The 24,731-nt window shown below is 39.4% G+C and overlaps 1 protein-coding gene and 1 pseudogene across 1 annotated transcript in view; both read left to right on the top strand.

Moving 5' to 3' along the window:
* Positions 1-24,731, top strand: part of CUL5 (cullin 5) — a 101,245-nt gene that overhangs the window by 10,679 nt on the left and 65,835 nt on the right. The window contains exon 2 of the mRNA XM_059930381.1: positions 9,412-9,521. Coding sequence (XP_059786364.1) covers positions 9,412-9,521 — 110 coding nt within the window. The remainder of the gene's footprint in view (positions 1-9,411; positions 9,522-24,731) is intronic.
* On the top strand, positions 18,439-20,734 carry LOC132369640 (mitofusin-1-like; annotated as a pseudogene).

Below are 24,731 nucleotides of genomic sequence, written 5' to 3' on the forward strand. Positions count from 1 at the left end.
AGGGAAAGGGAGCTGAACCTTTGTTCCCCTGTTTTTCTTTTCATTTTTCTTTACTGTTTTTATCCTCTCCTAATTGTTTGTGAGAAACTTTACACTGATTTTTTTTTTTTTTTTTTAATATTTATTTTGGCTGTGCTGGGTCTTAGTTGCGTCTCGTGGGATCTTCGTTGTGGCATGCGGGATCTTTTTAGTTGTGGCATGCGGACTCTTAGTTGCAGCATGCATGTGGGATCTAGTTCCCTGACCAGGGATTGAGCCCAGGCCCCCTGCATGGGGAGCTTAGAGTCTTAACCACTGGACCACCAGGGAAGTTCCTACACTGATTTTTTTTTTCCTCTCAGCCCTCGGGGTTTTACATTAAGTAAAAAACAATTCATTAGTAGATAAGCTTTTATCTTATTTAAAATAAAGAAGAAGGGAGAACGCAGGGAAAAAGAAATGAAACCCAAGAGTTATAACTTGAACATTTGCTTTTATTGGACAATACATCCAAAATGCATCACCTCTTATAAACCATCCAACTCAAATGCATTATTCCCCTGGCATTTTTTTCTGTGGTCAGTGATTCCACCAGCCATTCATTCAAGTCAGAAATCTGAGAGCCGGGCTTCCCTGGTGGCGCAGTGGTTGAGAGTCTGCCTGCCAATGCAGGGGACACTGGTTCGGGCCCTGGTCTGGGAAGATCCCACATGCCGCGGAGCAACTAGGCCCGTGAGCCACAGTTACTGAGCCTGCGCGTCTGGAACCTGTGCTCCGCAACAAGAGAGGCCGTGATAGTGGGAAGCCCGCGCACCGTGATGAAGAGTGGCCCCCGCTTGCCACAGCTGGAGAAAGCCCTTGCACAGAAAAACGAAGACCCAACACAACCAAAAATTAAAAAAAAAAAAAAAAAAAATCTGAGAGCCATGTTGTATTATCCAACAGGCAGAACAAGCACATGTCCATTATCCACAATTTAAGAAATACTATACTGGAAAGTGAATTACTTGAGGACCTTTCATTTATGTGTCCCAATGACTAGCATAATTCTTCATGTACAGCAGGTAGTCAGATGTTTGTTGAATGAATAAGTGTAGTAATGAATGATTAAGAATCCCCCCCCCCAAAATAAATTCAAACTCTTTCATTAGTAGTTATTTTTTTCTCCTTAAAATTAGTTGTTTGGGTTTTTAAAAGTACAAGCATTGTCAGAATTTGTTAAAAAAATTTTTTTTACCTCTATAAAAGAAACCTAAAAGCTTTTTTTTTTTGACTCCCCATTTATGGGTCAAAAGAAACTAAAAGTTTTAAAGGGAAGTGGAATGTGAAATTTTTCATTTCAGTGGAAAAATGTGTCCTCCCACTCCCCCACTATGTTTAAAGAGAAATACGTCTTTTATGTAGTGATGCTTCCACCTTATGGCTTCTAGATAATTGCCACTAAATTTTTATAATCATAGATTTTTTTTTTCCTTCAGTTTATAAGCCTGATGAGGTGAAGCCAAGGGCTGGATCTGGCCCATAGGTTAGAAGTCCTACCATTCCTCTTCCAGGAAAGGTCCAGGGAGTATTTAAGAATGTGGCTCTAACAGAACTAAACTGCTTGGATTTGACCCCTTGCTCTGCCACTTACTGCTTGTAACCTTAGGGAAGTAACCTAACCTAATTACAGTGTACAGTTTTTTCACCTCTAAAATGATAATAATGTCACCTAACACAGGGTAATTGTAAAGATTAAATAAGTTAATATTTGTAGGTATATATTTAGAATAGAACCTGACACATAATTGGCAATCAGATGTTATAAGGTAAAATGATCAAAGTGATGGAGTGATCTATACTGAAGTTAAATAATAGAGGGTATAAATAGCTGAACTCATATTTTTTCACAGATCTCAAATGTTTGAACTACCCTTGGAAATGTAAAGGAAACTATTTGAAGATAAAAGGAAATGCTCTTTGTACCACATTTATCACATGTACAAAATTTATTGGTTTCTATAACCCCGAATTAGCCAAATGCCGTATATTTGTAATGAAAGAAATAGTAGAAAGTCTTGCAGTGGAATGATTAAGCAAAAATATAATCAGAAATTTTTTATCATTGCAATTTCAAGCATCCTACTCTGATTACCCTCTCCTGTTTTTCTAACTCATTCTAGTGCTCTCATTCTGATCATCCAGCTCCACTATGGTCTCCAACTCATTGATTCTGCCTCATTGTTTAATGTCTTAAATCTGTGGGTTTATAGTTTTCACCAAATCAGGAAACATTTTAGCCTTTATTTCTTCAAATATTCTCTGAATCCCAAGATTCCGGTTATATGTAGATGAGATCATTTGATGTTGTCTTAACAGCTCACTGATAGTCTTCTTATTTTTAATTTAATTTATTTATTTATTGACATATAGTTGATTTGCAGTGTTGCTTTAGTTTCAGGTGTACAGCACAGTGATTCAGTTATACTTACATATATATATATATATATTCTTTTCCAGATTCTTTTCCCTTATAGGTTATTACAAAATATTGAGTATAGTTCCCTGTACTATAAAGTAGGTCCTTGTTGGTTATCTATTTTATTTATAGTAATGTGTATGTGTTAATCCTGAAATCCTAATTTATCCCTCCCTGATACTTGTTTTTAAACAACTTTTGTTTCTATGATGTTCATGCTTTCTGCTATTTTCTTAAATGTGTGGAGTGTATTCATAATAGGTAGTTTAACATCATTGTTTACTAAAACTATCATCTACATCATTTCTGGGTCAGTTTCCATTGTTTGGTTTTTCTCTTGATGGTGAGTTTATATTTTCCTGCTTCTTTGCCTGCTTGATAATTTTTGATTGGATGCCAGACGTGTGTTTTATGTTTTAGGGGCTGGATTTTTAAAATTTCCTTTAAATATTTAAATATTTTGGCTGTGACACAGTTAAGTTACTTGGAATCAGTTTGATCCTTCTGAAGCTTGCTTTTAAAGTTAGAGTGGGTCCATACAGCACCGAAGGTACGGCTACTTTGTTGTCATTATAGATGCAATACCTTTCTGAAGTCTGCCAGATGCCTAGCATATTAAGGAGTGTTTCCACTCTGGCTGGCAGAACGTGAACTATTACTAGCCCTGTGTGGACTCTGGTGATTGTTTTGTCTACTCCTTTCAAATGGTTAGTTCCCCAGTCTCTGATAGTTTTCTCACTCACATGTACAGGTCAATATTTAATAGTCAAAGGCTTGAGGGGAGTCCTCTACATATCTCCAGAGCTCCCTGTGTGTGCAATTCCCATTTTTCTGATACTCTGTGCCATGCATTTTCATCACCTTGGCCTCCCCAAACTCTGAACTCTTGTCTCCTAAACTTAGTGAAACCACCAGGCTGTTTGGGGTCCCTCTGCTTATGCTCAGTCCTGGAAACTCTAGGCAGTATGCTTGGGCATTTGTAGGGCTCACCTCATTTGTTTATCTTGTCTCAGGAAACACTGTCCTGTACTCCCCTTTGGTTTTCCAGTTGTTCAAGCAGGAGGAGAAATCTGGCACCTGTTATTCTATCCTGGTTGGAAGCAGAGGTCTCTGTCTTTCATCATCCTGTTGTCCTTTCTCTTCCCCTTACCCAGCATAAATTCTCTGTTCAATCATTATAGTCTCTCCCTGGAATACACTTTGGACTCCTTTGCTCCTCTCTTGTTTCACTGGGGGAAACCACAACCCTGGATCCACCTCTTCACCTTTTAGTGCCATCTACGCAGTTGAATGTTGCAGGAGAAAAAGATACACACATGCTATTTTCACTTTAAATTCATGACCACAAACTGTAATTGAGCCCAGTCACACTGTACTTCCATAGTCATTTATTCTCCCACTTTCCTAGATGTCTGTTTCACATCTTTTCTCTCAAAATTTTGACACCTCCTCCCCCATCTTCCACGGCATTTTCCTTATTTCCATATCAGTGAGAAGCTGAAGCAATCAAAAAGGAACTTCTCACAGTGGTTCTACATCTACCCTCCTACCCACATCTGCACATACCATACTTTGCACGTACTTTGCCTTCTCCTCTTAGCATATAGTCAGTTCCTCCATCTGTGCATTAGATTCCATTCCCTTTTGCCTGTCCAGGGCATTTAAAATTCTCCAACAGTTTCCTTCTTTTCTCCTACATCATCAGTATTATATCTTGGAACATACTTATCAGTATACAAACATACTGTATTCCATCTAGATGGGTGGGATGGGGGCGAGGGAGGTCCAAGAGGGAGGGGATATATGTATACATATAGCTGATTCACTTCACTGTACAGCAGAAAATAACACAACATTGTAAAGGAATTATACTCCAATAAAAAAAAATTTTTTTTTTGATTCCCTCTCACCCTATCAGTTATCATGCTGTTTCTGTGTTCCCTTTTATAGCAAAAGCTGTCAAGAGTTGTGCATACCTTTTCCAGTGCCCCCCCCCACCACTTAATTCTACTCCAGTCTGGCTTTTGTCCTTACACCGTACAAAACCTGCCATTGACAAAATCTCAGTGACCCTCATATTGCTATTTCAGTGGTTTTCTCACATCAGGGGTCCCCAACCCCCTGGCTGCAGACTGTTAGCCGACCTTGGCCTGTTAGGAACCGGGCTGCATCTCAGGAGGTGAGTGGTGGGCTGGCGAGCGAGCGAAGCTTCATCTGCCGCTCCGCATCGCTTCCCATCGCTCGCATTACTGCCTGAACCAGCCCCCCTACCCCCGTGGATAAATTGTCTTCCACGAAACCTGTCCCTCGTGCCAAAAAGGTTGGGGACCACTGTCTTACATGATCTATCAGTAATATTTGCTAAAGTTGATTATTCTTCCTTTCCTGATCAGCTTTGTTTAGTTGGTTTCCAGAATACCACACTCTTGGTTTTCTTGCCACCTCTTTGGTTGCTTTCTCTTTCCTTTCCTAGTTCTTACTGTTCTCCCCTACTCTTTTTTTTTTTTTTTTTTTCCCCCTACTCTTAATGTTAGATACCTAAGGACTCCGGCCTGGCTCTTCTCTATTTATATTTACTCCCTTATTGATCACATTCGATAACAAGTTTTAAAACCCATCTGTACTCTGATGACTTCCAAATTTTTATTTCCTGGTCAGACCTTTCTTTTAAATTCTAGATTTGCTTATTGAACTGCCTGTTCAACGTCTTCAAATGGCTGTTTGATAGATGTGTCAAATGTAACATCTCTGCAACTGTACTCCTGAGCTTTCCTTCTTAAACCTGTTACATCTACAGTACATCTACAGTCTACATCTACAGTCTTTACATCTACAGTCTTTTACATTACATCTACAGTTACATCTACATCTGTTACATCTACAGTCTTTTCCATTTCAGTTGATGGCAATGCCATACTTCCTGGACATGTCAAATCACAAAACTAAAACAATTTAGTAACGAGTTTCCCTTTATTCAAGGGAAAATAATCCATGGATTGGAATAGTACAATGCCTAACAAGCAGTGGAGCACTCTTCCTGAAGGATTTTGGGGAAGAGCGAATTTTATAGAATGTTAGAAGAGGCAATACAGAAATAAGGCATGATTGGCTAGGAGGTCAGGGATTTCCTTATAAGGTAAGCAGGTCCTATTTTTTTAGGTAAGGTTAGCTAGCTAAAACTGAGTTAGAGGATTGTGATTGGTGCTATGTTTCCTTGACAGTGAGGTGTTTCCCATCTGTGCAGGCTGATTTAAGTTTAGATTTTTGACGTGGGCTGGGCCAATGGGGTGGCCTCCGTTTTGCTGTTCCAATATACAAATTAACTTAACCAGACAAAAACCTTAGAGTCAGGCTTTATTCCTTTCTCTCATCGCAGATGCCTGCTGTCAGGAAATCTTGTTAGCATTACCTTTAAAATATAAAATCTAATTACTACTTACTACCTGCACTGCTACCACCCTGGTCCATGTCACTATTATTTCTAACCTTGCCTCTTACACTCAGGTTTAACACTTGCCCCTTTAATGTATTCTCAGCATAGCAATCAGGAAGATTTTTTAAAAATATAAGTCAGATCGTGTCATTTCTTGCTCAGAATCTTTTAATGGTTCCCTCATCTCACTTATAATAGAAACCAAACTTTTTACAATGGCCTTCAAGGCCCTACAAGGTCCAGTCCTGTGTTGCTTCCCTGACCTCATCCACTCTCTCCTCTGTCCTTATTTTGCTCTACCTTGAATACATCAGGCATGCTTCTACCGTAGGGTCTTTGCAATGGCTGCTTCCTCTGCCTGGAATATTCTTCTCCCAGTTATCCCCCATGGTCAAGCTCCCATCAGCTTCCCCATGGTCCATCTGTGTGTTTGAGAAGAAGAGTGCCTCTGAGGGAATTAGTTGTGCTGTAAAAAGTGAAGGATAGAGGGACAAGGATATGGCAAATATTGAAATCCTATTGGTGAAAGAGAGCCATTGGGTGAGATAATCCTAGACTTATTAGCTATTCTGAGTGGTAATGAAAGACTTAAGCAGAAGAGACTTGTAGCACATCAATAAAGATGAGGCAGCCTTTAGTTCGCCATTGGAAAAATTCATAAATCAGGGTTCGTAATTTGAAGGTGTCTTCGCTTATTAATATCTTTTGTAGATAGTAGGTTTGGTGTCCTGCTGCTTAGTTTTGATTTAATTATGTGCTTTTCAGTTTAACAGAGAATAGGTCAAAGAACTGCTTGAACATCGTTTTTGGAATCTATTATAAAAGCTTAATAGGAAAATTCAGTTATTTAATTTCTCCTTTAACTGAGTATTAGAGGAAAATGTTTCTGTAGTTAATCTTGTATGTTTCATCAAATAAGAGACAGTGTTTCCTGTCATTTTACCATAGCTGATAGATTTCAGAGCCTAACCAGTATTTATCTCATACCTGTTTAGTCTACTGTTCCTTTTTGATTTTGATTTTGATTTTTTATTTATTTAAAAAATAATAAATTTATTTATTTATTTTTGGCTGTGTTGGGTCTTCGTTGCTGTGCGAGGGCTTTCTCTAGTTGCAGCGAGTGGGGACTACTCTTCGTTGTGGCATGCGGGCTTCTCATTGTGGTGACCTCTCGCTGTGGAGGACGGGGTCTAGGCGCGCAGGCTTGCTGCAGTAGTTGTGGCTCACAGGCTCTAGAGCGCAGGCCCAGTAGTTGTGGCGCACGGGCTTAGTTGCTCCGCAGCATGTGAGATCTTCCCGGACCAGGGCTCAAACCCGTGTCCCTTGCATTGGCAGGCGGATTCTTAACCACTGTGCCACCAGGGAAGCCCCCTTTTTGATTTTTAATTGCAGGATTTACACTAGGTTTAATTTTGTAAGTTGCCAGAATCGCGTATGGAAGTAGACCTAGTTGACATAAAATATTCTCTTATTAAGAGGGTGTTATGTTTCTCCATGTCATAGTCAAGAAAAGATTTGCATGTCCTTTCTGTGGTTCTTCCATGTTTGTTTATTTGCACACTCTTTTCTTAGAGGTAAGAGTAAATGAAGAAATGATGGTTATAGGAAGATATTAACAGAAAAAGTGTAGCCAGCCATAAGATTAGTACACGAAGTATATACCATAGGATCTCAAATCTGACTGAATTTCTCATTAGCCAACACTAAGGAAAGCAAAGTTACCTACATGATTCACTTAGGTTCATAAGGTAAAAACAAACTAGTTGTTCAGGGGAGAAGCACAGTTAATCCCAGTACTAAATTTTGAGTATCTCCCATGGGTCCCTATAATAAGAATACTTTGTGATAAAAGTAGGTACCTGGGGCAAGAAAGTACAGTAACTTTTAGGATCAGCTGTGTTTGTAGATGTAAGAAGTATCATTTGCTTTCACAAGAGTTTAATGTTAGTCAGTGGTTCTTAACTTTTTTGGGGTCATAGACCCTATAACATTTTTATGTAGTTTTACTGTGAATTTGCTAAACATGTAAATTCTGAACTCATCTCAAGAAATTCTGATCCAGCCGGTCTGTGGTAGGTTTTATAAATGTGTGTGTAAGCACCATCCTAGGTGATCCTGACGTAGGTTCTCGTTAGACCATATGTTTAGAAACTGCTTCTGGAATATAATTTCAGGGAGTTCAAAGATTACATTCAATACATGGATCTTATCTCATACAAGTGAACAACATTCTCAACAATTGTATGGTGAAAACAATAATGAGATTCATAGGGGTGTTTGGTGCTGCTGTATTAGAAAATTAATGATTTTTTTTGAAATTTATTGATCAAAGCAAGTCACATGGCCATACCTAACTTGAAAAGGAACAATACTGATGAGTAACACATGTGGGGTGCCCCCCACACCCTCTCTTCTCTCTCTTTTTAGTAATGAATTGATTTTTTTCCCCTTAATAACGAACCACTTTCACATCACTGGAATAAACATGCATGATTATGAGGTATTATTTAAATGTTTAATTTACTAATATTTTTTAAGACTTGCATCTATATGTTCTAATTAGATTGGTCTACAGTTACCATTTCTTGTTCTCTCCTCACCAGTTTGGTATCAGGGTTTTGTTAGCATTATAAAATGAGGTGAGTATCTTTCTGGTTGTTTTTCTTCCTCAACTTTCAGAGTTTATATGGATTTTCGATATACTTGTGAGGAGTTTAGGGCACAGTCTCTACACACAAGACCACACTCACTTCTGACATCAGCTGCAAATTTGGGAGGTTCCCAAAACCCTGAGGTTCAATAATTTGTTAGAAATATTCATAGATCTTACTGAAATCTGCTTTGCTCATGGTTATGGTTTATTAAGGGAAAGGATACAGATTAAGATCAGCTAAAGGAAGAAACAGTGTCCAGGAGGGTCAAACACAGAGCTTCCCATGTCCTCTCTGGTTGTCAGGTCACATTTCTCTCCTTCCCTCATTAAATGACAGGGCATATAAGTACTGCCAGTCAGGGAAGCTCACACAACCTTTGGTGTCCAGAATTTTTATTAAGGCTTCATCATGTAGGCGTTGCTCATGTGGATAATCTCAATCTCCAGGTTGATTGACCCAAACCCCCTACCCTGAGTCATACTGTTGGTATTTCTGGATTGGCCTGCTCCCTAAGACTATATGGGTTTGCCAGTCCCCTCCCTGAATCACATTGTTAGGTTATCCAGTATGACCCAAGGCCTGAGGCTAACAGACTCTCTTATCAGATACAACATTCTCAGGGCCCAAGGATATTACCTACTGGAAGCCAAGGGCAAAGGCCAGACCGGCTCTTTGGACAAGGCCAAATTCTTTGCTACACACTTTCACATAACTGGTTTTTTTCTTTTATGGTTGTCTTCCTGTGATTCTTTGATACCAGATTAAGTTATAGGGATTCCATTATAGAAAATTGGTTCTTTTAAATTTCTTTAGTTGTCTCTTAGGAGATAAAAATAACAGACACTTCTGATTTAACTTCACTTAAATTACTTTTTTTTTTTTTTAAGAATAAAGGTTCTCTTCAGTTTGAAGACAAATGGGACTTCATGCGTCCAATTGTTTTGAAGCTTTTACGCCAGGAATCTGTTACAAAACAGCAGTGGTTTGATCTGTTTTCGTAAGTAATCCATTCATTCTACCTTTTTGCTAACATAAAGGAAAATTTGGTGGCTATGTTCAAATGGAATATTGGCTCCAGATTGGGCTGTTTACCTGTTTGAAGTTATTACTGATTGTGTTGGGGGTCCCCAAGACCACCCCTAGGTTCAGTGATTTGCTCGGAGGACTCATAGGACTGAACATAAAGTCATACTCACAGCTATGATTTATTACAGCTAAAGGATACAAAGCAAAATTAGCAAAGGGAAAGGTACATGGGTTCAAGTCTGGGGAACAGGCACAAACTTCCAAGAGTACTCTCCCAGTCGAGTCACACAGGACGCATTTAATTTCCCCAGCAACAAGATTGCCAGCATATGTGATATGCTGTCACCAAGAAGCTCTTTGGAGACTCAGTACCCAGGGTTTTTATTGGGGGCTGCTCACATAGGCAGCCTCTGCCTGGCATGTACCAAAATTCTAGACTCTCAGAAGGAGCAGGTGTTCAGTGTAAACCATGTTGTTTGTACAAACAGGTTAGGCACAGTGAGCCATTCTCATCATTTCAGGAAAATTTTCTATCAGTGTAGGAAACTGTCAAACATTCAAGTTCTCAGATCCCAGCCAAACAGGCTTTTCTAAGGAATACAGTCTCAGATCTGTTATGTTAACTCTTAGCCTTTGGCCAGAATGTCTTCACAGCAAAACTATTACCAGTAGGACACCACCCCTGCCCCCATCCCCACCGCTGTGTGCAGCAAGGTAAGACCAACTTGTAGTATTGATCTCAGTTATGCCTTTTAGAGGGCCTAAATTTAGTTAGTTAAAGTAAATCCCGTCAACCATGAGGTTTCTCTTAGAAAAGCAGGTGGCTTTCTCGTTCAGTTTCTGTATGGACCTTTTACATGGCCTGAGGCATCAATTCAGGCAAAGCACAACTATGGCCATAAAGTTGAATTTGACCTGAAAACTTTCCAGGGTTGAAGCAGTGTCATGATAGGGTACATACAAAAAGCAGTATAATTTCGGAGGACCCACATGGTACCCCTGGAAACAAAGAGTTTGCACTTTTTTAGGGTACTCCAAGCAAGACGTAAATTAGATAGTATGGGTTAACAGGGCCCTCAGTGTGTCCTCCCATGGGGCCTTCCACTTTAGAGTTCTCAATCTAGTTCAGTTAATTCAGTTCAGGCCTTGTTTTCAGACAGACTACCTGAAGGCAATTAGTTCCAAGCAGTTTGTTTATCCATGACACCATTTCATTTGCTTCGTAGTGTGGATGACATTTAGAGGTGTTCTTTGTGGAAGGTGTAGGAATTGGGGCTGCTCGCAGCCGTCTCAGAGTACTGCTAGGTGTGATTGAAGCGCAGCATTCAGTTTGAATTCAAAGCACTCACAACAGCATGGAAAGCCAACACCAGGAGCTGGGAAAGCTTTCAAGAATACTTATGAAAAACAAAAATCATTCATGTCCTTCTCCCTGGTGCCTCACCAGGTGCTGAGTTTTATTTTTTCTCCCTTACTAAATCAGTGTGTCCCATTCAGTAATGAAAGCTTTTCACTTTTTTCCCAATCACCCAGACCTGGAGGAGGAACAAAAACATTTTTACAGAAAAACATTTTTATACAACTTAACTAGAAAGACATATGTTTAGGAATTGGTCTGGATGAAATCCCAAATTTTCAAAAATTTTCATAATAAGTTTACGTCACCCCCACCCCTTTTGTCCTGACCATTTACCTAGTGAGCAGCCTGGAAAAGATCAATTCCTTTCTGGAGATAGCTGTGTTTAATAATGAAGTTGCCTTACTAAGGTGTGTGTGCAAGGAAGGGTGATGCGAAAGTGAGGGAAATAAAATCAGGTTATTAATTCATTGTTGAAAACTGCAACTAATCCTGCAAGCTGAACACAAGTCCATAGCAGTGAAACATCCCTGAGAGGGGATCATGAATCCAGTCTGTAAGGAGGGAGTATGCTTTCTCCCAACTTGCAGCTTTTAGCAGTAACCACAAGTTAGGAATTCACTTTAGGTCTGTATATCTGATACAGAGGCTATCAGCAACTTGATTTCAGATGGCCCCATCAGAGAATGAGCCCTTTTCTGTGGGCATCTGCAAGTGATTTAGATCTTCCAGCCAGAATCCATGATGTTTTCAGTTTATGGCTTCACAGAGGGTGTCTTAAATCTTCCAACAGTCCACAAGTCAAAGTCCTGTTCACTGAGCATATGCCTGCTTTAGTTCAGCACAGCTTGTGTTGAGGTTTAAATAGCCCAATGTCAGACAATATCAGGTTTCAGCTTAGAGTTAGATCCAAGCAATTAGGATTTGTGAATTCAGGATTCCAAAAAAGCCAGTGACTTTTCTCGAGCAGTGGCAAAGCCAAGATGCTGCAGACCAGACAGTCATGTTCTAAGGCCAAGTGACAAGCAAGACTTTTCTTTTTTTTTTTTTTTTTTAATATTTCCAAATCTTTGCCAACACTTGTCACTTGTTATTTTTCTTATTTATTTATTTATTTATTTTTGGCTGTGTTGGGTCTTCGGTTCGTGCGAGGGCTTTCTCTAGTTGCGGCAAGCGGGGGCCACTCTTCATCGCGGTGCGGGGACCGCTCTTCATCGCGGTGCGCGGGCCTTTCACTATCACGGCCCCTCCCGTTGCGGGGCACAGGCTCCAGACGCGCAGGCTCAGTAGTTGTGGCTCACGGGCCCAGCTGCTCCGTGGCATGTGGGATCTTCCCAGACCAGGGCTCGAACCCGTGTCCCCTGCATTAGCAGGCAGATTCTCAACCACTGCGCCACCAGGGAAGCCCAAGCAAGACTTTTCTAATCCCCTTTTATTTTGTCAGTCTTAGAGTTCAGATTAATCCACTCAGTAATATGCACATCATGCTGGAAAATCATCAGCCTTTCAGGGTCAGACGTCTGATTTCAAAAGAGCTCAGTAGCAACTAAAAACTGCTTTTTAAAACTCCAGAAGTGTATTTCTATTTGGAAATTTCTTATGTTTTCATGTTGTCTCCCTTTTCTCTGAGATGGCAATAAGTAAAAGTAATAGTATCCATTATGGAGATGTATTTATTCTGTTTACAATACTCAAACAGTTCAAATTCTAATCATTTCACCAGCAGTAAAAAGCAAGGAAATTGTCTCACTAACTTTTTTTTTTAAATTAATTAATTTATTTACATTTTATTTTTGACTGCGTTGGGTCTTCATTGAGGCGAGCGGGGGCTACTCTTCATTGTGGTGTGTGGGCTTCTCCTTGCAGTGGCTTCTGTTGTTGCGGAGCTCGGGCTCTAGGCGTGTAGGCTTCAGTAGTTGTGGCTCGCGGGCTCTAGAGCACAGGCTCAGTAGTTGTGGCGCATGGGCTTAGTTGCTCCGCGGCATGTGGGATCTTCCCGAATCAGGGCTGAAACCCGTGTCCCCTGCATTGGCAGGTGGATTCTTAACCACTGCGCCACCAGGGAAGTCTGTCACTAACTTTTTATTTTGCAACTTTTCCTGATTGATGTGATCCCTCTAGCATTTATGAAAGTACAAGCATGTAATATTTTGTATCTTTATCATACATCCAGATGCAATAGCCAAAGAATACAAAGCCATCTTTAAAACTTTCCTTGTCTCTTTTTTCTTATTACAGATTTATTCAAACTCCTAGCAATAAATTTAGCATTTACAGTATTAACATTACAGTTGCTGGGAGATCCTGGCTGGAATGTAGGAGGCATGGAGAGGTTGCTGAAGCAGCAGTAGTCAGGCTGAAGAAACAGCTGGAATAGTTTCCTCTCCCTTGGTTATCTAAAATTTTCTCCAGCCCTGAGACCTAATGTAACTATTAATTCCTCCTGCTTGGAGGAGAGACCAGCACAAACATTTAACATTTTTGGTCCACCCGGAAGCTTACGTTTGAGAACTTTTGGGCCTTTTCTCCTCTTATTTGGAGGCAAGAACAAAAACCAGAGTCATCATCCATACTGGGCTTTTTCTCTCCTCACTTGGGTCAGCATGGCCAAAGCAGCTAGAAGATTTAATGAGCCAACTCTCTTGGGGTTAGATCTATCATTTTCAAATTTCATAGGTAACTTTTACCTTTCTCACAGCAGATAGCAACTCAGCTGCTGATTCATACCATGGTTGATTTCATAGCCATGCAAGTAGCAGAGGTTCATCATACTACCACTTAATCCTTCCTTTTCTCAAACAGTGCTTTCACCATGTTTAATGAATCCCACTTCTGACACCAACCATGTCAGTGGTCCTAAGACCACCCCCAGGTTCAGTGATTGTTAGGAAGACTCATAGGACTCAGCATATAGTTGTATTCATGGCTATCATTTATTACAGTGAAGGATACAAAGCAAAATGCAACAAAGGTGCATATGGTAAAGTCCAGGGGAAACCAGGTACAAGTTTCCAAGCATCTTCTCCCAGTGGAACATATCCACTTAATTCCTCCAACAACTAATTGGGACAACACATGTGAAATGCTGTCTACCAGGGAAGCTTCTTTTTTTTTTTTTTTTTTTTGTTAATAATATTTATTTGTTTATTTGGTTACACCCGGTCTTAGTTGCGGCTCGCAGGCTCCTTAGTTGCGGCAGGCAGGCTCCTTAGTTGTGGCACGCTGGCTCCTTAGTTGTGGCATGCAACTCTTAGTTGCAGCATGCATGTGGGATCTAGTTCCCTGACCAGGGATCGAACCTGGGCCCCCTGCATTGGGAGCATAGAGTCTTATTCACTGCGCCACCAGGGAAGTCGTCAGGGAAGCTTCTTAAAGACTCAGTGCCCAGGGTTTTTACTGAGAGAGCTGGTCACAAAGGCAACTTCTGCCTGACATGAACTAGAATTCCAGATCCTAGACAAAAAGCAAGTGTTGAACATAAATCAGATTTTTTACATAACAATTTAGGCACAGTGAGCCATTCTTATCAGGAAATGGTGAGAACTCTCACAAAACCCAAGTTCCTATATGTCAGCCAAGGGCCAACCTTGCAACCATGTCTTCCTAAGGATAGTAGTTTCAGACTTGGTATAATTACTGTGTGTGTGTGTGTGCACTAGTAAAATACTATATCAATGAGTTGAAGATGTATGACTGAATAATCTATACACATTAAGCTGCTGTGCTCATTTTTTCTCTTTATCACAGAAGAAAATAGTCTAATCCTAAATAACGTAGAACTTGTTGCATAATATTAATTTATATCCATGATTCTGCCTTTTGAGAAATTAGAATTCAATAAGAAACAGCTGAGACCTTTTAAAATTTCATAGCATTCATGTATACGTATATTTTTCTTAAATTATTTGATTAAATGTATTTTATGAACAATGTGTTGAATGTGGTGGGTTTTTTTGTTTTGTTTTTGTCAGTTTGTGTTAATAATATGATTTATCATGTAGAGTAATGCTTGTTCTCTGTGCATTCCTGACTGGAAAAAGGAGCATAGTGTGATGGTGTTTCCTGCTTAAAGTATACTTCTAAACAGAAATAGTACTTGCTACAGTTAGTGGCCTCAGCCCATCGTTTTTAAAAATCCTTGATCTCCTTGGAGTTACCCAAGGCTGCTCAATATGTAATCCTTTTTTTTTTTTTTTTTAATTTATTTATGGCTGTGTTGGGTCTTCGTTTCTGTGCGAGGGCTTTCTCTAGTTGTGGCAAGCGGGAGCCACTCTTCATCGCGGTGCGCGGGCCTCTCACTATCGTGGCCTCTCTTGTTGCGGAGCACAGGCTCCAGACGCGCAGGCTCAGTAATTGTGGCTCACGGGCCTAGTTGCTCTGCGGCATGTGGGATCCTCCCAGACCAGGGCTCGAACCCGTGTCCCCTGCATTGGCAGGCAGACTCTCAACCACTGCGCCACCAGGGAAGCCCCTGTAATCCTTTTAAGTTAAAGGATTCCTGTATGTCTTATCATGCCACACCAAAATTATAAGACCTACATTAATTAAAACCTTTCCAAATTTTAGCCTATTTAGCCATATTAATTAATAACCTTTAGGTTAGTTATATCTTTCTAAATCTAAGGTACTAAAATAATGTTTTGGTATTAAACTACATTTACTATTTGTTGCCCTTTTCTCATAACCTGTATCATTATTTTTCAGCAGGGGTACTGTTGGTGTTTTGGGTGGTTATAAGATTGTTCTGCATACTGTGGCCTGTTTATCACCTCTGGCCTTCACCCTCATAAACTCTAGTAGTGGATACTTTCTATGTACTCCTCTCCCTACCCCTCATTATTGAAAGAAAAAAAGCTCTCACTTCCAAATGTCTGAGGCAGTACTTCCTTCAGTTGAGAACTGCTGCTTTAGATACATGTTGTTTGGTTTGACTCTGGTTTGTGAAATTGAGGCTAAAATTTAAAAATAAATTATTTTCAACTTGTGAGACTTTATTTTTAAGCAAATTCATCTTTACTACAAATAATTTTTTTAATGTTTTTCTTGTTCCTAAGCTGGTTTTTATGATACCACTTTCTCCTGTTTTTTCTCCTATCTCTTGTCTACCTCATCTCAGTCATCTAAGCTGATTCATCCCTTTTGTGCCCGTTAAATGTTGGTTTCCTTCAGAGTTGTTTTTTTCTTATTCTTTTACCTGAGTTCTCATCTATTTAAGCAATCCAGATTATTCTCCAAACTTCCATACCCATGTGACCTATTGTTTCCTGCATACTTAAGTTCCATAAGTACTCCAAATTTAGAGTGATGAAAATCTGTTATTTATAGTCTCAAACCAAAAATCTGGAAGCTACCATCAACCTCCTGTTTTTTAACTCCTTCATATCCACTTGATTACTAGATTTCATAGACTTTTAAGTACCTCTTGAATTTCTTTCCATCCCATCTGTCTTTCCCCCCCCCCCCCACTCTCTTGCCTGAATGATTACAGTAGTCCCATACCTACTTTGTTGTATTTCTAGTTATCTATTGCCACACAACAAATTACCCTGAAAATTAGCAGCTTAAAACAACAAACATTTATTATCTCACAGTTTCTGAAGGTCCAAAATCTGGTTGCAGCTTAATTGGGTCTTTCTAGCTCAGGATCTCTTACGAAGTTGCAATCAAGCTCTAGGCAGAAGAACTAAGCCTATATTCAACTAGGAGTGAATGATCTTTGAAGCTTACTCATGTGATTGTTGGCAGGCCTCAGTTCTTCACTAGCTGCTCAGTTCCTCACTGTGTAGAACCCTCCATAAAGCTGTTTACTGTGTGGCAGCTTGCTTTCCCCAGAGCAAGAGAGAGTGTTCCCAAGACAGAAGTCATGGTGTTTTATAACATAATTTTGGAAGTTACAAACCATTATTTCTTTTCTTTTCTTTTCTTTTTTTTAATTGGAGTATAGTTGATTTACAATGTTGTGTTAGTTTCAGGTGTACAGCAAAATGAATCAGTTATACATATACATATATGCATTTTTTTTTTTTTAAGATTCTTTTCCCATATAGACCATTTTAGAGTACTGAGTAGAGTTCCCTGTACTATACAACAGGTTCTTATTAGTTATCTATCTTATATATAGACCTTCATTTCTTCTGTATGCTGTTGATCACACAGACAAACGCCTTGTACACTGTAGGAGGGAACTATACATGGGTATGAATACCATCCAGGAGATGGGGATCATTGGGGGCCATCCTAGAGACTGTACCTTCAGAGGAAATAGATGATGCAAGGTTTAGAAGATAGCTCAAAAAGCATTCTAGTTTATATCATTAGAGAGGAATAAAATGAAAGAGACTACTTTGAAAATGAAATAGTCAAAATAAAGACCTTTGAAATAAAAAATAAAAGAGCTAAATAAAAAAAGATTGAATTAGTAATACAAAAAATAAAACGAAAGAGTTCTCCCTGAATGTAGAGCAAAGTATGGAAAATTAAATAAAAATGAAGACATATTGAGGACAGCTCTAGAATTAGGCTAACTTATACTTAAAAGGGGTTCCAGAAGGAGAGGGCAGAAAGTAGAGGAGAGGATATAGCCCCAAAGGATAAGAAGAAAATTTCCTGGGGCTGAAATCTTGTATCTCTCCACCCAACCCTCTAGATCTTCATATTGAAAGTGCTAAAAACCATGCCTACACATGTCCTTAATTTCAGAATTCCAAGGATAAAGAAAATAATCTAATTGTTGGAGGGAAAGTTACCTTTCAAGCGAAACAGACTGTCTGCACTCTTTTCATTGGCCAAATTGGATGCAGGAGGCTGACGCAGTTTTCTTTAAATATTTAAAGGGAAATTATTTTGAACTTAGTATTTTCTACCTAGTCAAGTTTTCAATCATGTTTAAGGCAAGATGAACATATTTTCAGACAAGTAAGTATTTAGAAGATTTAAGGATCCTGCATCCAATGATGAAACAGATACCCTTTCCTCCACTATTTCCAACACTGACCATTAAAGAAATTGAATTTTACTGAACTAAACTGAAGGAGGTACTCTTGAACTAGGAATCCTGACCATGAAATGAATATGAATAGAAAAAAGCAGACACTATCTATCCAAAATTATAAAAAAGTACAAATTGAAACATTTTAGCGTATAAAAATTGTCCCACAGAAACCAACTATGAAGTAGAACACAAATACAGCACTCCGAACTGAGTTCAGTATCCCCACACAACCATGTGGGGTTATAAAACAAACTTGAACTGAAAATTCAAAAGCTAAGGAGAGAAATCAACAAAAGTGGAGGAAATAATGAAATGAAAATTGAACTCGGAAAACAAATAGAACAAGACAAAATCATATCAGAAATTGATCATCGCAGTAGATGAAGAAAAAACAGAGAGAGAATCTTTCCAAAATAAAACAGAAAAATGAAAATATTATTCTTTAAACTGATAAAGATCATCTGTAAGTAATCTAGCAGCAATATCCCAGTAATAGTATGTTGGAAGCATTCCGTTTAAATTGGGAATAAGAGCCCAGTCTCCCAGCCTCTCTTGGGAGAATGAGGCAGCTTGAGGGCTGTGGCTGAATTGCGGTTGCTGGGTGACAAGTCGGAGCCGGGACAGGCGTAATGGCAGAAACTGCTTCTCCACTGAAGCACTTTGTGCTGGCTAAGAAGACAATTACAGCAATCTTTGACCAGTTACTGGAGTTTGTTACAGAAGGATCACATTTTGTTGAAGCAACGTACAAGAATCCAGAACTTGACCAAGTAGCTACTGAGGATGATCTGATAGAAATACAGAGGTATAAAAATAAGCTTTCCATCATTGGTGAGGTGCTGTCTCGGAGACACATGGAAGTGGCATTTTTTGGCAGGACAAGCAGTGGGAAGAGCTCTGTTATCATTGCCATGCTGTGGGATAAAGTCCTCCCTAGTGGAATTGGCCATACAACTAATTGCTTCCTGAGTGTTGAAGAAACGGATGGAGATAAAGCCTGTCTCATGACAGAAGGGTCACATGAAAAAAAGAATGTGAAGACAGTTAATCAGCTGGCCCATGCCCTTCATATGGACAAAGACTTGAAAGCTGGCTGTCTTGTACATGTGTTTTGGCCAAAGGCAAAATGTGCCCTCTTGAGAGATGACCTGGTTTTAGTGGATAGTCCAGGTACAGATGTCACTGCAGAGCTGGATAGCTGGATTGATAAGTTTTGCTTAGATGCTGATGTCTTCGTTTTGGTTGTAAACTCCAAATCAACTCTAATGAACACGGAAAAACAGTTTTTTCACAAGGTAAATGAGCGACTTTCCAAGCATAATATTTTTATTCTGAATAGTCGTTGGGATGCCTCTGCATCAGAGCCAGAATATATGGAAGATGTATGCAGACAGCTCATGGAAAGATGCCTACATTTCTTGGTGGAGGAGCTCAAAGTTGTGGATCCTTTAGAAGCATGGAATTGTATCTTTTTTGTTTCTGCAAAGCAAGTTCTTAGTGCTAGAAAGCACAAAGCCCAGGGGATGCCAGAATGTGATGGGCACTTGCAGAAGGATTTCAGGCAAGATTACAGGAGTTTCAGAATTTTGAGCAAATCTTTGAGGAGTGTATCTCGCAGTCAGCAGTGAAAACAAAGTTTGAACAGCACACTATCAGAGCTAAACAGATACTAGAAACTGTGAAAAACATAATGGATTCAGTAAACATGGCAGCAGCAGAGAAAAGGGTTTACTCAGTAGAAGAGAGGAAAGACCAAATTGATAGACTGGACTTTATCTGAAACCAGATGAACCTTTTAACACTGGATGCTAAGAAAATAATCAGGGAGGTTTCAGAGGAGGTTGCAAATAAGGTTTCATGTGCAATGACAGATGAAATTTGTTGACTCTGTTTTGGTTGATGAATTTTGTTCTGAGTTTCATCCTACTCCAAGTGTATTGAAAGTATATAAAAATGAGTTAAATAAGCACATAGAAGATGGAATGGGAAGAAATTTGGCTGATCAGTGCACCAATGAAGTCAATGCTTCAATGCTTCAATCCCAGCAAGAAATATTGAAAATTTGAAGCCATTACTTCCAGCTGGTATGCAGAATAAACTACGTACACCGATTCCTTGCAATAAATTTGATCTCAGTTATGACCTAAATTGCCACAAGTTATGTTCAAATTTTCAAGACGATATTGTATTTCATTTTTCCTTGGGCTGGTTTTCCCTTGTCCATCGTTTCTTGGGCCAAACAAATGCTCAGCGGGTGCTTCTAGGATTATCAGAGCCTATCTTTCAGCTTCCCAGATCTTTAGCTTCTACTCCTACTGCTCCTACCAATCCAGAGTCACAGGAAGAACTCATGGTTACCTTAATAACAGCATTAGTTTCTCTTACGTCTAGAACTTCTATGGGCATCGTTGTTGGAGGAGTGATTTGGAAAACTGTAGTCTGGAAGCGCATATCTGTTTCATTAAGTATGTATGGAGCTTTGTATCTTTATGAAAGGCTGACTTGGATCACCCGTGCCAAGGAGAGAGCCTTTAAACAGCAATTTGTGAATTATGAAACTGAAAAACTGCAAATGATTGTTAACTTCACAAGTGCCAGCTGCAGCCATCAAGTACAACAGGAAATGGCAACCACTTTTGCTTGCCTGTGCCAACAAGTTGATACTACACAAAGACATCTAGAAGAGGAAATTGTTAGATTATCCAGAGAAATAGATCAATTGGAGAAAATATAAAACAATTCAAAGTGCTTAAGAAATAAAGCTGTTCAACTTGAAAACAAGCAGGAGAATTTTACTAAGCAGTTTCTACATTGAAGCAATGAAGAAGAATCTTAACGATAGAGGTTGCTTTGGTGATCATGATAGGAGAAAATGGAACTTGGAAGATTGGGACCGTTATTTTTATGAAGTGACTTTAAATATGAATTCTACTAACTGTACCTAAATAACAAATCCTTGAGTAGATCCTGGTATTGATCTATCTCAGGGTGTTTGCATTTCTGAAAAGTGTTGTGATGTCTCTTTTAGTTTTAATTTTGGGTAAAGAAAAATCCTTTGATACGTGAAAATGATGAATTAGTTTAAAGCAAAAGAACCAACTCTGTGACCCCTGAGGGGTGGGGCCTTTCTCTTAATTAGGGCTCTCTTTGTTTTTGATTCTGAAAAACTCTGCTTCCTGGCATCCAGGAGTTAGAGAATGCTTCTTTCATCTTCTTTCTCAAAACGAATTTTTGATGCCTACTTCAACGGGAATAGTCACATTTTTGCTTTATAAACTGCATTGCTCTAACCACAAAGGAGTGTGGAAATGTTCTTGAGTGTATTATTTATGCAGGTTACAATCACTTTTGCCATCCTGGCAGGTGTGTAAACCACTAATAAATAATACTGTTTTTACTCCCTCTTTTATTCCCATTAAAACTGATGTAAAACCGTAAAAAAAAAATAAAATAAAATAGGGAATAAGACAAAGTATCTGCACACTTCATTTTAATTTCCTCTAGGTTTAGAAATTTGTTGCCCTAGAATTGTAAGTAGTATACTTATATTTTATATGTGGTCATATCTCATTTTTTTATCCCTAATCCTACATATTTTCTTTAATATCCATATTAAGGAGCTGATCATTTTGTAGGTCTTTTGACATAATCAAGCTATAAAAATTACTTTGATATGATACATCAAAACGTATTGGATCCAACTGTGCAGTGCTTAAATGCTAAGGAGTTCATAGCCTTCGATGCATATATTAGACAAAAAAAGCTAAAAGTGCATGGTCTAAGTAAACCTGAAGAAAGTGGAAGGAAAGACAAAAGACAAAATTAATGAAATACAAAATAATTGTGAATAGAGAAAAGAAAAAAGGTAAAAATTAGTTATTTGGAAAGAAGAATATTTATTCCATTTTTGTTTATTATTATGTTTATAATTTGCTTCCTTATCAGTGTTTTCTTCCTGATCTCTTTGATTTATTTTATCCTTTGTCTGATTTCTTAGTTCTTTTACTGAATTCTTAATTTTAAAATTCTTTTTAATATTTTTCTTTACAATGAAAGCTTTCAAGCTACACATTTTTTTCTTAATATTGCTTTTATTGTCACCATAGTTTCTGTGGTATTCAGGGTTTTCCTTTTTATTTCTTTCTTACAGATTCTATTTTTAAAAAAATTTTAATTTAGTTTTTGGCTGTGTTGGGTCTTTGTTGCTGTGCATGGGTTATCTCTAGTTGTGGCGAGCAGGGGCTACTCTTCGTTGTGGTGCGTGGGCTTCTCATTGGCGTGGCTTCTCTTGTTGCAGTGGCTTCTCTTGTTGTGGAGCATAGCTCTAGGCATGCGGGCTCAGTAGTTGCAGCACGCAGGCCCCAGAGCGTGCAGGCTTCAGTAGTTGCGGCACGTGGGCTCTAGGGCGCGTGGGCTTCAGTAGTTGTATTGCGTAGGCTCAGTAGTTATGGCTCTTGGGCTTTAGAGCTCAGGCTCAGTAGTTGTGGCGCACGGGCTTAGTTACTCTGTGGAATGTGGGATCTTCCTGGACCAGGGCTCGAACCCGCATCCCCTGCATTGGCAGGTGGATTCTTAACTACTGCGCCACTAGGGAAGTCCCTTTATTTCTTTCTTGATTGTTAGTAATTTTCTTTTTGTTTTTTGTTTTCCTTTGATCCATGCATTATCTAGGAGCTTAAATTTCTAGATAGTGAAAATTTTAATTATTTATTTATGGATTATAATCAGAGAAATAGCCTATAAAATTATCTTTTTAAAATTTTGTATGTATGCATGTGCTCTTAGGAAAAAATTATCTTTTTGTGAGTTGCAAGAATCTCTACCTAATAAATCATAGCCATTAATTGTATTTTTTTTTTTGGCTGTGCCATACGGCTTGTGGGATCTAAGTTCCCCGACCAAGGATTGAACCTGCGTCTCCTGCGCTGGAAGGCAGATTCTTTACCACTGGACCACCAGGGAAGTCCCCAGAATACCTATTTTTTGCACCAGGGTCACACTATTTCTCTTTTACTTCCTGTTTAACTTGAGGAAGTTGGAGCCTTTGGAATACTTCTTACCTCTTCTTCTCTCATCCCTTCTGTCTGTCCTCTTGAAACCTTTAAAAAGTTTTTACTTCATCATTCTTCCACTCCCCAACCCCTTGATTTTTCTAATATAGTTAAGTATTTAAAAAGAATTCCCTGGGGGACTTCCCTGGTGGCGCAGTTGTTAAGAATCTGCCTGCCAATGCAGGGGTACACGGATTTGAGCCCTGGTCCGGGAAGATCCCACGTGCCGTGGAGCAACTAAGCCCATGTGCCACAACTACTGAGCATGCACTCTAGAGCCCGTGAGCCACAACTACTGAAGCTGTGCGCCTAGAGCCTGTGCTCCGCAACCAGAGAAGCCACCACAATGAGAAGCCTGTGCGCAGCAATGAAGACCCAACGCAGCCAAAATAAATAAACAGAATATTAAAAACATAAATAAATAAAATAAAAAGTAAAAAGAATTCCCTGGGACTTCCCTGGTGGTCCAGTGGTTAAGATTCCACGCTCCCAATTCAGAGGGCCCGGGTTTGAACCCTGGTCAGGGAACTAGATCCCGCATGCCACATCGAAGATCCTGCACATGGCAACGAAGATCCAGTGTGCTGCATCTAAGACCTGGCGCAGCCAAATAAATAAATACATAAATAAATATTAAAAAATTAATAAATAAAAAGAATTTCCCTTAACAGCATGTCTCTTTTTAAAAACACTTAGTTATGTATTCCAAGTGACTGTTCTTATCCAGATTTAATTTCAGATATTTATTGCTCATCCATTACTCCTTCCCTTTTATGTTGAAGTGCCATTTTATATAAAAGGTAAAGTGCATGAACGAGAACTACATCCACCTATATGAGTAAATAGTAGAAACGTGTTGAGTAAAAAAATTATTTGAAAAAATTATTATTTGATATAATTTCTGTAACGTTCAGAAACCCTCATAGTATGTTGTAAAACTTGAAAATAAAATGACAGATTCAGGCTTCGTTACTTCTGGGGATGGATGAGAGAGTAGGATTAGGGAGAGGAACATAGAGGTCTTTAAGGGTATTATCATCATACAGTCCTCAAGTGTATTATAATATTTATTTATTTATTTATGGTTGGGTCTTCGTTTCTGTGCGAGGGCTTTCTCTAGTTGCGGCGAGCGGGGGCCACTCTTCATCGCGGTGCGCGGGCCTCTCACTATCGCGGCCTCTCTTATTGCAGAGCACAGGCTCCAGACGCGCAGGCTCAGTAGTTGTGGCTCACGGGCCTAGTTGCTCCGCGGCATGTGGGATCTTCCCAGACCAGGGCTCGAACCCGTGTCCCCTGCATTGACAGGCAGATTGTCAACCACTGCGCCACCAGGGAAGCCCCAAGTGTATTATAATATATTCCTCAAAATGTATATGAAAGTTGACCAGGAGACTTGACATGTTCTATTGTGTGGTGGTGAGAAGTGTTGTGTTTCAAATAAGAGTGTATTGAAGATATTCTTCCATGATGTAACAGCATATAGGAGCACCTGGAGGTTGAGGAAAGGGAGCTGGAGAAGATGTATTGATCACAAGTTTGACTCTTTGCTGGGTACCCAACTCAACACCATTCCCTCTTGCCTTATGAGACTCAAGTCACGTTTGAGCCCTTCTGACATGTACCTGCAGTGGGTTTGAGTAGGCAGGGATACTAAGGTAGTCCTATTTTGGTGAGGTATGGAACTCCTCTGCTGGGTGACTTTTGCTCTAAAACTCTTAAATAGCTTTACCAAACTTTCTTAGAACTGCCGTGTAGTCTAAGACTCTTGCTACCCAACCTTCA

Source organism: Balaenoptera ricei, chromosome 8 (genome assembly GCF_028023285.1).
Source record: "Balaenoptera ricei isolate mBalRic1 chromosome 8, mBalRic1.hap2, whole genome shotgun sequence".
Taxonomy (NCBI): domain Eukaryota; kingdom Metazoa; phylum Chordata; class Mammalia; order Artiodactyla; family Balaenopteridae; genus Balaenoptera; species Balaenoptera ricei.